Source organism: Mustela putorius, unplaced genomic scaffold (genome assembly GCF_011764305.1).
Source record: "Mustela putorius furo isolate JIRA1106 unplaced genomic scaffold, ASM1176430v1.1 tig00003898_pilon_pilon_pilon, whole genome shotgun sequence".
In the NCBI taxonomy this organism is placed as follows: Eukaryota; Metazoa; Chordata; class Mammalia; order Carnivora; family Mustelidae; genus Mustela; species Mustela putorius.
In genome coordinates, this window is record NW_025422047.1 from 15,954,023 (window position 1) to 15,969,649 (window position 15,627).

The window sequence follows — 15,627 nt, forward strand, 5'->3', positions numbered from 1 at the left end:
GGAAGTGTTTCCTATCTTTCTCAGTTATTTCTGTACCGAACACCTGAGCACTCAGAGTCAGTGAAGAGAGATAAGGAATTCGAGATACCCCCAATGGAAACCTTCTGCTGATCTCCCATGCTTTCAACAGAACTATCTAATAACTGGCCAAAATCAGAGCGACAAGGGTCACATAGAAAAAGAATGCCTGAAAATCTTAATTCAGAGCAGGTGTCCTGACAAAAGCAAACAGGAATTGGATATTAATGATATAGCTTATCTGGTCATTCAAAACAGCCCTGTGCAGTGTGAATTCTTAGGAATGAACTGTAAATTCTTACAAACACAGGCCCTAACACCACTTCCAGAGCTGTTAGGAAGCAAGTATGAAACACTGCTTTTACTGAGCAAATTAAGTTGCAAAAAACTTTTCCTCCCTGGGATATTGGCATATTAAGTACCATGGAGCATAATTACACAGAGCACCAAAAGCAGTCTCAGATAGTATCATATCTAATCCCTATCTCTATTCCCAAATGGTAACAAATACAAAGATTCATCTCAATTATTCAACATTCATTGAACAAATATTTAGTGTTTATTATATGCTGAGCACTATGTTAGATGCTGGCAGTGCCCATATCAATAAGAAACCCAGCAATAAAAGTTTGTCTTACAAAATAGAGTTACTTATAGTCTTTAAGAACTGTTAACAGTATCAGTAAGAGGGGCTCCTGGGTGGCTCAGTGGGTTAAAGCCTCTGCCTTCGGCTCAGGTCATGATCCCAGGGGCCTGCTCAACAGGGAGCCTGCATCCCCCCTCTCTCTCTGCCTGTCTCTCTGCCTACTTGTGATCTGTGTCTGTCAAATGAATAAAATATTTTTAAAAAATCAGTAAGAAAGAACTCTTTCCCTTACCATAGATTTTCCCATTAATAGAACATTTTTTAAAAGTCATGATGTTTTGAGTGAGGGTTCCTGTTTTGTCAGAGAAAACGTATTCAATCTGGCCCAGTTCCTCATTGAGAGTAGTCGTCCGAGCTTCAGCAGGTGTGGATTTTCCAGAGTAATACATCTTCCGGTCCCAGTTTATAAAATAACTGTGTCCCAGACGAATTACTTCCATACTTCATCCATTAAAATGGAGAAAAAGAAATGCTCCATCAATTTCAGAACACACAAAGCTTTGCCAAAGTAAGAAGTCCATCAAAGTCTTCAGAGTGTAGGAGAAAATATGGATGCTCCATCCCCAGGTTCTAGTGACCTTCAGAAGCATCTCAGCAGAGGCTGATTATGAACCTGCCAAAGTTATTTCCCTGAAACACCGTGAAAAAAATAGACTGACTCTGCATAAAACCTTGGAGAATGTCCCATGGGTCACCATTTATATTAAACAGGCCCAGTAGAGATTTTCTAGGTAACCTAAGTTGGCATTTCTCTTATACCTTAGGAGAAAGTGACTATGATTAAAGATGTTTGTCAAAAAGAAGATCTAAAGAAATGTGTACATTGAGGACTTTCTCTCTAATATACTGTTTGATGTACTTTGCTTTGTCAAAAGAGATAAAAGCAGTAGCTCTATAAAGCATTAAGCAAACCATAATAGATACTGAGTAAATCTCAATATTATAAATATTATTGTTACACTACTTTGCCCCTTTGCCAGGAAAAGAGCATTGCCTCAGGTTCTAGTGGTAATTTATGACTTTCCAACTCTAGAAGTGAAATTTCTATGGCCAAATGTATGAAATTTTAAAATCTCTGTCATATATAAGACTAAATCAATTTCCAAAAATGTTAACATTGTAAGTTTCTGCAATTAGGTCACTAAAATCATCATTTACTATGTATAATGTATATACATACACATCTTAAAAATGTTACCAATTTATCACTTGTATTTTAATTTTGTTTCCATTATTTTTGCATGAAGAAGTTTTCTTTTTCATTGATCAAATTTATCAATTGTTTATAGTTTCTCTTTTAGGAATTTTGCTTAAATAGGATTTCCCTATGCCAAGATTATATATACAAATATCTTTATTTTTCTCCTGGTTCTTTACTGAATTTTCCCCCATTTAAATCCTTTTCACAGTTGGAATTTTTATAAATATGATGTACATACAAGGTGCTAATTTCAATTTTTATGAAGTTTTTTCATCATCATTTATTGAACAACAAATCCTTTCCCTTATTGTGTTGGGATGCTTACATGCCACCTATAAATTATATTCCTCACTAGAATCTACTCTAGGGATTTCAGTTTTATTCCTTAATATGTCACTTAGTGGGGGAGAAAAAGATAGTGGAGCTGTAAGTCGTCCTATTTCAAATGGTCCCCTGAATTGAGGTAGATATCTACCTGATCATTCTGAACACCCACGAAATCAGCCTGAGATGTAAGAAGATACATTTAGATCTCACAAACAGACTATCTCTGGCAGTTGGTCTTGAGGTATGAAGTGGGGAACTGTGATTTTTGTGGGTAGATATTGAAAGATAAATGGAAGTGGGGGAGCCTCTGGGATCCTGCACCTCTGGAGTGCAAAAGGCTCCCATGCTGGGGACCAGGCACAGACTCACAGACTAGTAGCGGCAGGGAAAGGACTTCATGGCAACCCCCAGACTGAAACCTCGAGCTGCAGGGGAGTGCATGCAAATTGGGGGTGGCTATGAATTTTAGAAGCACAAAGGACAGAGATGCACCTGGACCTGGAATCAAGGGCTGGGAGCACTGCTGTGGGATGCACAACCCAGGAATCTGCAGTTTTAACAGCACAGACAAAAACGGAGATAGTATGACATGGAGAGCTCAGTGGAAAGCAGATTGAGATCTCTCTGTTCTGAGACAGAGGTTTGGTTATGGTCACTTCTGCTCTGACTCTCAGAAGAGACACAAAAGCCCCAAAATACTGGTTTTCACGGAGCCCATCCCCACCCCACCCCCACGCAAAGGGGGTGGGGCAACTCTGCCCAAACAGGGTTGCCTGAGTAACAGCATGGCAGACCCCTCCCCCAGAAGACAGGCTAGAAGAACAAGAGGAAGCCAACCCTAAGGTCCCTATAAAACAGGTGTATCTTATCCACTCATTTACCACTAAATAAGACTCATTTCCACTGCATACAATGGAATATTATTTAGCCTTAAACAAAAGAACTGAATTATGATATAATGTTCCAACATAGATGGACCCATCTTGAAAAATGGTCCCTAAGTGAAATAAGTCAGACCCAAAAGAAAAATGTTGTATATGAGGAAAATGTTCTCTCATATAAGGTACCTGTAGTAATGAAATACATAAAGACTGTTAGTAGATGCTATTTTCCAGTGGCTGGATAAAGCAAAATAAGAAGAGTTGATGTTTAATGGGTACAGAATTTCAGCAGAGAGAGATGATAAAGTTTTAGAATGATGGTATTGATGGCTGCATAACAATATGAAAGTACATAAAGCTACTGAACTGTTCATTTAAAATAGTAAATTGTCATATATTTTGAACCACAAAAAATAGTAAAATGTGTTTGTCGTTATCATTTTGTCAATAAAAAAAAGTCCTTAGGAAAAAAGTACAAAGTCCATAATAGAAAAAAAAAAAAAAAACAGGTGCATCTTGCTTGGGTTGTGGTCAATAATTTGGACTCTGTACATTCTCTCAACCACCCCTCAATAGAATGACTAAGAGAAGGAACCCCTACATAGGAAAGATTCACAGACTGTGACCTCTGCCACAGAACTAATGGATATGGATATAAGAGAGCTGTCAGAAATAGACATCAGAGGGTTATAAAGACAATAGCTAGAATCAAGAAAACCATTAATGGCAACATAGATTCTCTAAGGGCAGAAATGAGAGCTAATCTGGCAGAACTTAAAAGTGCTATCAATGATATCCAATCTAATCTAGATGCTCTAACAACTATGGTAAACAAGGCAGAAGAACTATTTAGTGATCTAAAACACAAACTGATAGAAAAGAAGGAACAGGAGGAGGCCTAGAACAAACAGATTAAAATCCATGTAAACAGAGAAATAGTAATATAGCAATAGTAAAAGAGAAATAATAGTAAAAGAGAAATAATATTAAAGAGAAATAAATAACACCATGAAACATTCCAACATCGGAATTATTGGGATCCCTGAGGGGGTGGATAGAGAGAGGACTAGAAGACATATTTGAGCAAACTGTATCTGAGAACTTCCCTAACCTGGGTAATGAAACAAGTATTCCTGTCCTAGAGGCAGAGAGGACCCCTCCCAAGATCAAGGAGAACAGAACAATGCCCTGCCATGTAATAGTAAAACTTGCAAATCTTAGAACTAAGGAAACCATCTCAAGGGCAGTTAGGGGGAAAATATTCCTTACATACAGAGGGAGGAACATCAAAATAACATCAGACCTGTCCATAGAGACCTGGCAACCTAGATAGGGCTGGCAAGATATATTCAGGGTACTAAATGAGAAGAACATGCAGCCAACAATACTTTATCTGGCAAGGCTGTCATTCAGAATGGATGGAGAGATACAGAGCTTCCAGGACCAATAGAAACTGAAAGAATATGTGACCACTAAGTCAGCCCTAAAAGAAATATTAAGGCAGCGGGCACCTGGGTGGCTCAGTGGGTTAAACCTCTGCCTTCGGCTCAGGTCATGATCTCAGGGTCCTGGGATCAAGCCCCGCATCGGGCTCTCTGCTCAGCAGGGAGCCTGCCTTCCCCCTCTCTCTCTGCCTGCCTCTCTGCCTACATGTGATTTCTGTCAAATAAATTAAAAAAAAAATTAAAAGAAATATTAAGGCAGGATGGCTTCTATAAAAGGACAAAAACCCCAAGAGTGATATAGAACAGAAATTTACAACATAGAAACAAGAACTTCACAGGCAACATGTGACAATAAAATCATATCTTTCAATAATCACTCTCAACGTAAACAGCCTAAATGCTCCCATAAAATGGCAGAGGGTTACAGATTGGATAAAAACACAGGACCCACCCATATGCTGTCTAGAAGAGATTCACTTTGAACCTAAAGATACATCCAGACTGAAAGTGAAGTGATGGAGAACCATCTTTCATGCTAATGGACCTCAAAAGAAAGCTGGGGTAGCAATTCTCATATCAGACAAATAAGATTTTAAGCTAAGACTGTAGTTAGAGATATAAAAGGACACTGTATTCTTAAAGGGTCTACCCAACAAGAAGATCTAACAATTGTAAATATCTATGCCTCCAAAATGGGAGCAGCCAACTACACAAGCCAACTGTTAACCAAAATAAAGAAATATACTGATAATAATACATTAATAGTAAGAGACCTCAACACTCCATTCTCAGCAATTGATAGAACATCTAAGCAAAAAATCAACAAAGAAATAAAAACTTTGAATGACACCCTGGACCAGATGGACCTCATAGATATATACAGACATTCAACTCTAAAACAACAGAATACTCACTCTTCTCAAGCGCACATGGAACTTTCTCCAGAATAGACAACATACAGGGTCAGAAATCATGTCTCAACTGATACCAAAAGACTGACATTATTCCCTCCATATTCTTATACCACAACTCTTTCAAACAGGACCTCAATAAGAAAAAAAAGTTTGGAAGAAATTTAAACACCTGAAAGTTAAGATGGTCCTGCTCAAGAATGTTTGGGTCAACTAGGAAATCAAAGAAGAACTTAAACAATTCATAGACACTAAAGAGAATGAAAATACACATCAGTCCAAAACCTACAGGATATGGCAAAGGCAGTCCTAAGGGGGAAATACATAGCCATCCAAGTCTCAGTGGAAAAAAAGAAAATAAAAATACCAAATACAGAAACTATCCTTAAACCTTAAAGAACCAGAGGATCAACAACAAATTGAGCCCAAATCATGCACAAGAAGGGAAATAATTAAGATCCTAGCAGAGATCAATGAATTAGAAATCAGAAATAATGTAGAACACACCAACAAAATTAGAAGCTGGTTCTTTGAAAAAATTAATAAGATTGATAACCCACTTGCCAGACTTATCCAAAAGAAAAGAGAAAGGACCCAATTAATAAAATTATTAACAAAAGGGAAGAGATCATGACTAACATCAAGAAAATAGAAACAATCACCAGAAATTATTATCAACAACTACATGCCAATAAATTAAGCAACCTAGAAGAAATGGATGCATTCCTGGAAACGTATAAATTTCCAAGACTGAAACAGGAAGAAACTGACAACCTGAATAGACCAATAACCAGTAATAAGATTGAAGCAGTGATCAAAAACCTCCCAAAAAACAAGAGTCCAGGACATGATGGATTCCCTGGGAAATTCTACCAAACATTCAAAGAAGAAATAATACCTACTCTCCTGAAGCTGTTTCAAAAAATAGAAACAGAAGGAAAACATCCAGACTTATTCTATGAGGTCAGTATTACCTTGATCCCAAAACCAGGCAGAGACCCCATCAAGAAGGAGAATTTCAGACCAATATCCCTGATGAATATGGATGCCAAAATTCCCAACAAGATCTTAGCTAATAGGATCCAACAGTACATTAAAAGGATTATCCATCATGACCAAGCGAGATTTATCCCTGGGATGCAAGAGTGGTTCAACATTCGCAAATCAATCAATGTGACAGAACATATTAATAAGAGGGGAGAGAAGAAACATATGGTCCTCTTAATTGATGCAGAAAAAGCATTTGACAAAATACAGCATCCTTTCCTGATTAAAACCCTTCAGAGTATAGGATAGAGGGAACATTCCTCAATTTCATAAAATCCATCTATGAAAAATCCATAGTGAATATCATTATCAATGAGGAAAAGGTGGGAACCTTTCCCTTAGTATCAGGAACACGACAAGGATGCCGTCCCTTGCCACTATTGTTCAAGACAGTAGAAGAAGTCCTAGCCTCAGCAGACAGACAACAAAAAGAAATAAAAGGTATTTAAATAGGCAAAGAAGTCAAACTCTCTCTCTTCACAGATGACATGACACTTTATGTGGAAAACCCAAAATATTCTACCCCCAAATTATTAGAACTCATACAGAAATTCAGCAATATGGCAGGATATAAAACCAATGCACAGAAACTGGTTGCTTTTCTATACACTAACAATGTAACCATAGAAAGAGAAATTAAGGAATCAATTCCACTTACAATAGCACCAAAAACCACAAGATACCTAGGAATACACCTAACCAAAGAGGTAAAGGATCTATACTACAGAACACTTATGAAAGAAATTGAGGAAGATACAAAAAGATGGCAAAATATTCCATGTTCATGAATTGGAAGAATAAGCATTGTTAAAATGTCTATCCTGGCCAGAGCAAGCTACACTTTCAGTGTCATCCCTATTAAAATACCATTGGCATTTTTCAAGGAGCTAGAACAAACAATCCTAAAACTTCTGTGAAACCAGAAAAGACCCAAATCACCAAGGGAATGTTGAAAAAGAAAAACAAAGCTTGGAGCATCACGTTGCCTGACTTCAAGCTATATTACAAAGCTGTGATCACCAAAACAGGATGGTATAGGCACAAAAACAGACACATAGACCAGTGGAACAGAACAGAGATTCCAGAAATGGACCTTCAATTCTGTGGTCAACTAATCTTTGACAAAGCAGGAAAAAATACCAAATGGGGGAAAAAAACAGTCTCTTCAATAAGTGGTGCTGGGAAAATGGGACAGCTACATATAGAAAAATGAAACTGGACCATTCTCTCACAGCATACACAAAGATAAACTCAATACGGATGAAAGACCTCAATGTGAGACAGGAATCCATCAAAATCCTAAAGGAAATATAGGCAGTAACCTCTTCAACATCGGCCACAACAACTTTTTTCAAGACATGTCTCCAAAAGCAAGGAAAACAAAATTGAAAATGAACTTTTGGGACTTCATCAAGATAGATAACTTCTGCACAGCAAAGGAAACAGTCAACAAAACAATGAGCCAACCCACAGAATGGAAGAAGATATTTGCAAATGACTCTACAGATAAAGGGCTGGTATCCAAGATTTATAAAGAACTTCTCAAACTCCACACCCAAAAAACAAATAATCAAGTCCAAAAATGGGTAGAAGACATGAACAGACACTTCTCCAAAGAAAACATACAAATGGCTAACAGATATATGAAAAAATGTTCATCCTCATTAGCCATCGGGGAAATTCAAATCCAGGCCTCATTGAGATACCACCTTACAGCAGTTAGAATGGCTAAAATTGACAATGGAAGAAACAACAAATATTGGAGAGCATGTGGAGAAAGGGGAACCCTCTTACACTGTTGGTGGGAATGCAAGTTGGTACAGCCACTTTGGAAAACAGTGTGGAGGTTCCTCAAAAAATTAAAAATAGAGCTATGTTATGACCCAGAAATTGCATTACTGGATATTTACCCCAAAGATATAGATGTAGAGAAAAAAAGGGCCATATGCACCCCAATGTGCATAGCAGTAATGTCCACAATAGCCAAACTGTGGAAAGAGATGAGATGCCCTTCAACAGATACATGGATAAAGAAGATGTGGTGTGTGTGTGTGTGTTTATAAATAAGATGTCATGTGTGTATGTATGTATATATATATATATATACACACACACACGCACACGTGTGCACATGCATACACACACACACACACACACACATACATGGAATATTACTCAGCCATCAGAAAGGATGAATACCCAACTTTTACATTAACATGGATGGGACTGGAGGAGATTATGCTGAGTGAAATAAGTCAAACAGAGAATGTCAATTATCATATGATTTCACTTATTTGTGAAACATAGGAAATAGCATAGATGACATGAGGAGAAGGAAGGGAAAAATGAAGGCAAGGGGGATTAGAGGAGGGAGACAAATCAAGAGAGACTATGGACTCCAAGAAACAAACTGAAGATTTTGGGGGGGATGAGTTAGCCTGATGATGGGTATTAAGGAGGGCACGTATTGCATGGAGCAAGGGGTGTTATACACAGCTAATGAATTACTGCATACTACATCAAAAACTAATGATGTACTGTATGGTGGCTAACAGAACATAATAAAAAAAAGGAAAAAATACATCTCTTATTTTCCTTATTGCATCTTTATAAAATTTGGCAATACCTGGGAGGATGTAGGAACACTTAGTCTCTTTAAAAATTCTTAGCTATAGGGACGCCTGGGTGGCTCAGTTGGTTAAGCAGCTGCCTTCGGCTCAGGTCATGATCCCAGCGTCCTGGGATCGAGTCCCACATCGGGCTCCTTGCTCCACAGGGAGCCTGCTTCTCCCTCTGACTCTGCCTTCCACTCTGTCTGCCTGTGCTCGCTCTCACTCTCTCTCTCTTACAAATAAATAAAATCTTTAAAAAAAAAAAAAAAAAAAAAAAAAAAAAAATTCTTAGCTATAATTACTCACCTATTCTTACTGATAGAATCAATGTGTTCATTTATGCAAACTTTAGAATCAATGTACCAGCTTTCTCATAAAACTTATTTGAGATTTGTATTAAGTGTACATTAAACTTATAATTATTGGAAAAGACCTAATATTTTAATATATCAATGCCACTTCAAGGAGAAGGATTAATCTTTATAGTAATTCAATTTTGAAATTGGTATTAGGTAATAAAATACCTTTATTGGTAAAGAATTTTAGTTTAGTTTTGATTTGCCTTTGTTTTTTATATAAGTCTACACCATAGCTTGATAGATATGTTCCTGCACATTGTATCTTTTTATTGATGAGACCATTGTTTAAATTGTTGTTGACCTAAAGGAAAGTTTTTTGTTTTAACATTAAAAGCTTTTCCTGATAGTAAGAAATGTGATTATAACACAAAATCAGACATTTAAATGAATTATCTTACTAAGAGACTCACAGGATTATTCCATTGGATTTCCTAAGTCTATAATCACATTGACTATACTCTTACTTTCTAATAGAGTTATTATCATTTCAAGTTCATGACATCTCTTCACTGATATTTTGCTATACGTCTTAGTACATTAACAAGGTCATCCAGAAGAGTATAACACAGTAATGACAATAGCAAAGACCCATTTCTGATCTTAATGGGAATTAAGCTTTGGTTTTCTCATCTGTAAAGTGAGAACATTTATAGTGGTTTGATTATGCTAACTCTGAACATTTGTCTTCCTGAAGACAAAAGATGAAACCAAAATCCTTTCTAGCATTACATTCTATGCTCCTGATATTTCCCTTTCCAAAAGTGGTATGGTGCCCATTCATTTTTGACCTATTTAAATGGTAACACTTTTTTTTTCATCTAAACTAAAAATCACACTATGACTATGTAGAATCCGACAATATAAAAATAAAGTCATATTCTGAATTTGTTTATATATTTTCCTTTTATAGTTTACCCATCTATGCTCCCCTCTTCTCCTCCACACACACATACTTCCTTGTAAATTCCTTGCTAGCTTTTCTGTCTCGGCTGTTTTCCTTATTCCATTCACTTAAAAAAAAAAAAATTAGCACTTATAGTGGACCAAGCACAGTGCTTTACCTGTAATAAGCAGTCCATCAGTGCTGAATGGATGAATCCTGGCCTTCTATTCCCTAATTTCACTAGTAAGGACATTAAGACTGAGAAGTTAAGTGACTAACCAAAGATCACACAAATCATCAACCACCGAGCTTCAGAATTCAGACATTCGATAAAGCCAATGCCAACCTGACCTTAAGAATGGCATTACGAAGGTAACTGTACAAACAATATGAAGCTTTCATCTTTCAGAAGTAAGAGAGCTCCCTGAAAACTCAAAGCAAAATGAATACAATACCATCTGATCCTTCTGTACCACACTTCAAACCAATGGAAGTCCTGCAAATTAATTTGGACTCTTAGATCTTAAAATAGTGTGTGGAAAGGAAGGGTATCCTTTTTATTTGGGAAAGAGGATTTGGGAGAGTCACAGTGGAACATTCAGCTCTTTGTCTTGTCATGGCAGAAAAAAGGAGACAAACGTTCAGAGTTAGCATAAATATCAAGTGCTAGTGTTTTCTGCCTGAAAGCTCAAAGAGCAAGGCTTATGATTCCACCCATTCTGTGGCTAAACAAGCAAAGTCGAAATGAATTCCTATTGCTTTGGGGGGGAAAAAAATCTAATTCCTTGGGAGTACATGGCTGCATTTCTTACCATGATGTATTAAAAAAACTGTAGCTGGGTATGCTTTAATACTACAGATAAACAAACGGACAGCACCGAAATATTTTAACAACATCAACACCCTCTGTTCATGTGGAATTGTTAACCATTCAAAGTAAATTCAACACTTTTACCCTCGAGTGACATTCAGTCCTAATTTATTCTTTGTACCTAGTTGAAAGCCTAGAGGAAGATTTTATAGAAGGCCTCCCTTCCAAAGAGAAAAACGCGAGGGTTCTCTTCTTGTAGGTCTCAGTCTTTAGGACTGAGCAACCTGAAATTCCTTGGAATGCTCCTCCCGTCATGTTCAGATCAGAATCACTGCTCTTGTTTGTTGAGAGGAAAGTTCCCATTTACCCTCATCATTACTATGCCTTACAACAAGTACAGAGCTCTAGACTCTTTTCCTTCTCTTGATATCTTCACTGAGTAATAAACCAGACACCATTTAGGGAGAGAAGAAAAACACAGTACCAAGTGTCAGATGTTGTGCTTTGGATCTTGGTTCTATCCCTAATCAGCCCCATGAGCCTGTACAAATAATCTCATTTCTGAAAGAAGTTGAGCAGTAACTACTTTAGAAGGTTGTTGGGAGGCATAAGTAAAATACAGTATATGGAAGCACTTTATATAAAATATTAAATGTTATCTGGGGTAAGGTGGTATTATTTGGAGCAGACAGGAACTCAGATCAATTACTTTAATCCTGCCATTTCACTGAGCAACACATAGTTCATAAACAAACTAAGGCACAGAAAAGCCAAGTGCTTTCTTCAAGGTCACACAGCTATTTGTGGTCATGCCAAAACCAGAACGTGGGTTTGAACTATTCCACTTGGGTTTTCTTTTCATTACTGCAAGAGACACATTACAAGGAAAAGGAAAGCTAACCTGGGAATCTAGCCTTGACCTCTACAACACCAATCTTTCAAATCATTAAGTGAAAAATGCCAACGCACTTCAAAGAAAGAACATGCAGAGAATATACTTCCTTTGTGAGGACATATGAAACTGCACATGTACAGATGGTAAGCCACCATGAGCATTTATGGTCCGTTTAGGACATAAAAGGAAAGCTATAAAAGCTGACCGTACCTCTTCTGGCAAAGAGCAGGATTTACTACAGACTTTATAATTGGATACAATCATGAGAGGTCCTCGGATTCAAAGATGAGCCAGTAGGATACAGCTTAAATAGAGCCTGCTCTGACCACAGCTCCAGAAGGCCCAGAGCAATTTGCGGTGTTGTGGCCACATGCCACTACTTCAAGTAAATTTCCCACAAGTTGACATTTCAGTTTCCTGACTGCTATCCAAAACAAGGGTGGATTTTGTGCATTGAACTTCCCTTGCTTCATCATAGCCAGGATTTTGGAAAGAGAGACAAAGAAGCTTGTAAAAATTAGTGGGGATTTAGAGCCGGTAATTTTTTTGTATTGTTAAAGTACTGGTGATGAGGGATGTCAAACAACCATGTCTCACCCTGGCTCCAGTGCCTTTGAGATAGTCTGGCGCAATCTTGGTAGGATTAGGATCAAAAGTATCCCAGCTACACACTCTTGGGCCACCTTCTAAGCCTTATCAAATACACACACACAAATACACATATATATGTGCCTATACAGTATTACGTGTGTGTGTGTGTGTGTGTGTGTGTGTGTGTGTGTGTGTGTGTATGGGGAGACAGAGAGAGAAAAGAGAGAAAAAGAGAGGTCATTTTAGCTCTTTTTTGTGAGACCAAATCTAGAAATGACAGATGGTGTTGTGGTGGGAGTTATGACTCATACTTATTTAACAATGGACAAGTGCTACCAACTGTATTTCAACTTCTTTATGTTATAGTTACAATAATAGGAAAAATTAACATTTCTCAAGCTCTTACGATGTGTCATTCTTTTAAGAGCTTTACAGTTTGTTTACTCTTTACTATTAAGTAAAATGCTATTTTCTTTTCTTTTAAAATCAGGAAACTGAAGACTAGAAGGTGAAATAACTTGCCCAATAACATGGAGTTACTAAGTGGTGGAACAGAATCCAAATCTGAGTATCGGGAGCCAGACTAGTGGCAGGGAGTCACCATCAGAATAGATGTCCCCAAGTATTCTTCCATTTCTTACCCTATATCAACCCATTTCTAACTGATCAGGTTGCATGAGACACTGCAGTCCATCTTTCCAAAGAATAAGACCCCTAAGAAACCAGAACAAATCAAGGATAAAACAAAATGCATTTACTATAATTTGAAAATGTAAAAGTTAAGCAGATTAAGCAGCTTAGTTGCCTGATTTGTAACAGATGTAGCAGATCATAAGCAGTTAAAGCAAGACATCCACCACACTGTCATCATTTTAAAACAAAAATGATTACAGAGCATGATTATGCACAATGGTCTTTTGACAAAGTGGCTTACCTATAGTATAAATTCTCATCTTACCTCACATATAATGAAATGGGTACAACTGTATTGAGGATTATAATATATGACCAGAATGTTAAGAATCCTGAGAAGACAGAGTTCTTCTCTCTTTCATTCCAAAAGAGGAAAGTTCTGAATTGGTCTCCAACTTGATTCTCCCAGATTGAATTTCCTATTGCAAGAATAATTCCCAGGCATACCAGAAACCCAAAAATCTGAAATGAGAATAGAAGTCTGGCTAAGGTTAACTTTAACCCAAAACTCATCATCCCAACACAATACCGTCATACTCCTAATTCCAAGAAAAGGTCATTTGAAAAGACAGGCAAAGCTCTTCTTACTTATCATTAATCATACAAGTAAAATTCAATATTTTTATGTTGGAACTTGGTTAAATATGTTACATGCATTTTCTCACTTAATTCTCCCACTGATTGTCTGAGATAGGGACAATCATTATTCACAGGTTAAGAATCAAAAACAGAACAAAATAAAACAGAAGCACAGAAATATTATAACTCATCCATGGTCACAAAGCCAATAAATTCACACCCTTGATTTATGATGAGTGCATATACTTAAGTGGCTTAAGTAAAGAAGGTCATATGTCCTGATTTGCCCTGGTGTGCACCAGTTTGTATCTGTTGTCCAGATGTCATACTAATTGTGCTTTCTCCTTTCCCCTTCAAAAGTGTTCCTGTTTGAATTATAAATTATATGGTCACCCAAAAGGAAGAAAATATCAGGGATAAAGAATAATCTGAGACTAGTCAAGACTCTTGGCCACAGATCTAGCTACACAATCCTTATTTACAGTCCACAAGAAAAAGAAGGATTAATTAAAATACAGCATGGCATGTATATTTTTTCTTTTGAGATTTAAAAATAGTGGGAAGCAATCTGAAAACTGTTAGCCAACTCTTAAATTGGGATTAGTATCAGGATTAGCAAAGCAAACATTTTGGAGGCGTCTAGAAAGAGAGCAAGGTTCGCTCAAATGCCAGTGTTGGAAAGGAAAGACACAAAGTCAGTGAATAGGTAAGACCTGAGCCAAACAAGGGATTCAGGGGACTTTGTTTTGCCAAGTGTCGTACTGTGTTAAGAGACAAGACCAACCTCTGTTGAGGGAGGAGTGGCGCTAGGGAATAGAAATGTATTGAATTTATTTCCTTTTTTCTCCAAGAAGGAATATTCTGGCATTCTAGGACTACTTTCCTCTTTATTCATTCATGAACAAAATATACATGTAGAAGACATTTATGTAGAAAAAAAAAATATGGAAAAACCTGACTTACAAGTACCTTAGAAAACCATGTGTTAGAGAAAAGTAGGATTGTAAATTCCTGAAATCCTACCAATTTGATACCTGTATCATGGTATCCTCTTTTATTTCAATGATTAATACTATAAATTAATTGAAGTGAATTACTTTAAGAGCATTAAAACCGGTGGTACTTGGCATTAAATGCCCTAAGTAGGATGGACTCAGTTTCTAATTCTCCAGTGGATTATTTGATTTTCTAGTATGAAAGCTGGGATAGTCTCTCCTTCACAATCAGGCTATAGGTTTACCTATAGTATAAATTCTCATTTATACTTACTGTGTGGTGGATATACATACAATTTCCATGCAAGCCCAGAAGTGGGATTAGGGCCATTTAAATAGGGAATTCTAGGAAGGGACACAAGCTAAGCACGTCCCCTTGGCCCTGGAGTCTCTGCCCCAAGGGGATGGGTATAGTGGGAGGAAAGCCCAGTTCTGAGGACACCAAATGTAAAACACAGAGCCTGTCCAGTATTTTGTGCCCAGTAAGAGTTCATGTCCTTCTTTCTTTATGCAGAGTCCCACTATCTTAAATCAGTTAGGCAAATAAATATATAGTGAACTCATACTCTTTATAATTGATTGTGAGTCTGCGAGTGGGGTGGCGGGGGGGGGGGGCTTGGTTCAAAGTCACTGTCCTCATATTTAAAGTCAATGTCTTCCAACTTAATTCCAATATAAGGAGGCAAAGCAGTATTACACAAAAAGTCAGATAACAATCAGATGCACAGCGTGA

At 37.3% G+C, this 15,627-nt stretch overlaps 1 protein-coding gene across 8 annotated transcripts in view; it reads right to left on the reverse strand.

Annotated features, from left to right (window-relative positions):
• The window catches only part of ATP8B4 (ATPase phospholipid transporting 8B4 (putative)), a 248,892-nt gene that overhangs the window by 83,139 nt on the left and 150,126 nt on the right, over positions 1-15,627 (reverse strand). For all 8 annotated transcript variants that reach the window (XR_006602907.1, XM_045067867.1, XM_004755458.3 and 5 more), the window contains 2 exons: positions 13,586-13,782; positions 897-1,105 (listed from right to left, as the gene is read on the reverse strand). Coding sequence is in view for 7 of the 8 variants with exons in the window: in XM_045067867.1 (XP_044923802.1) it covers positions 897-1,105; positions 13,586-13,782 (406 nt within the window). In the remaining variant the exon portion in view is untranslated. The remainder of the gene's footprint in view (positions 1-896; positions 1,106-13,585; positions 13,783-15,627) is intronic.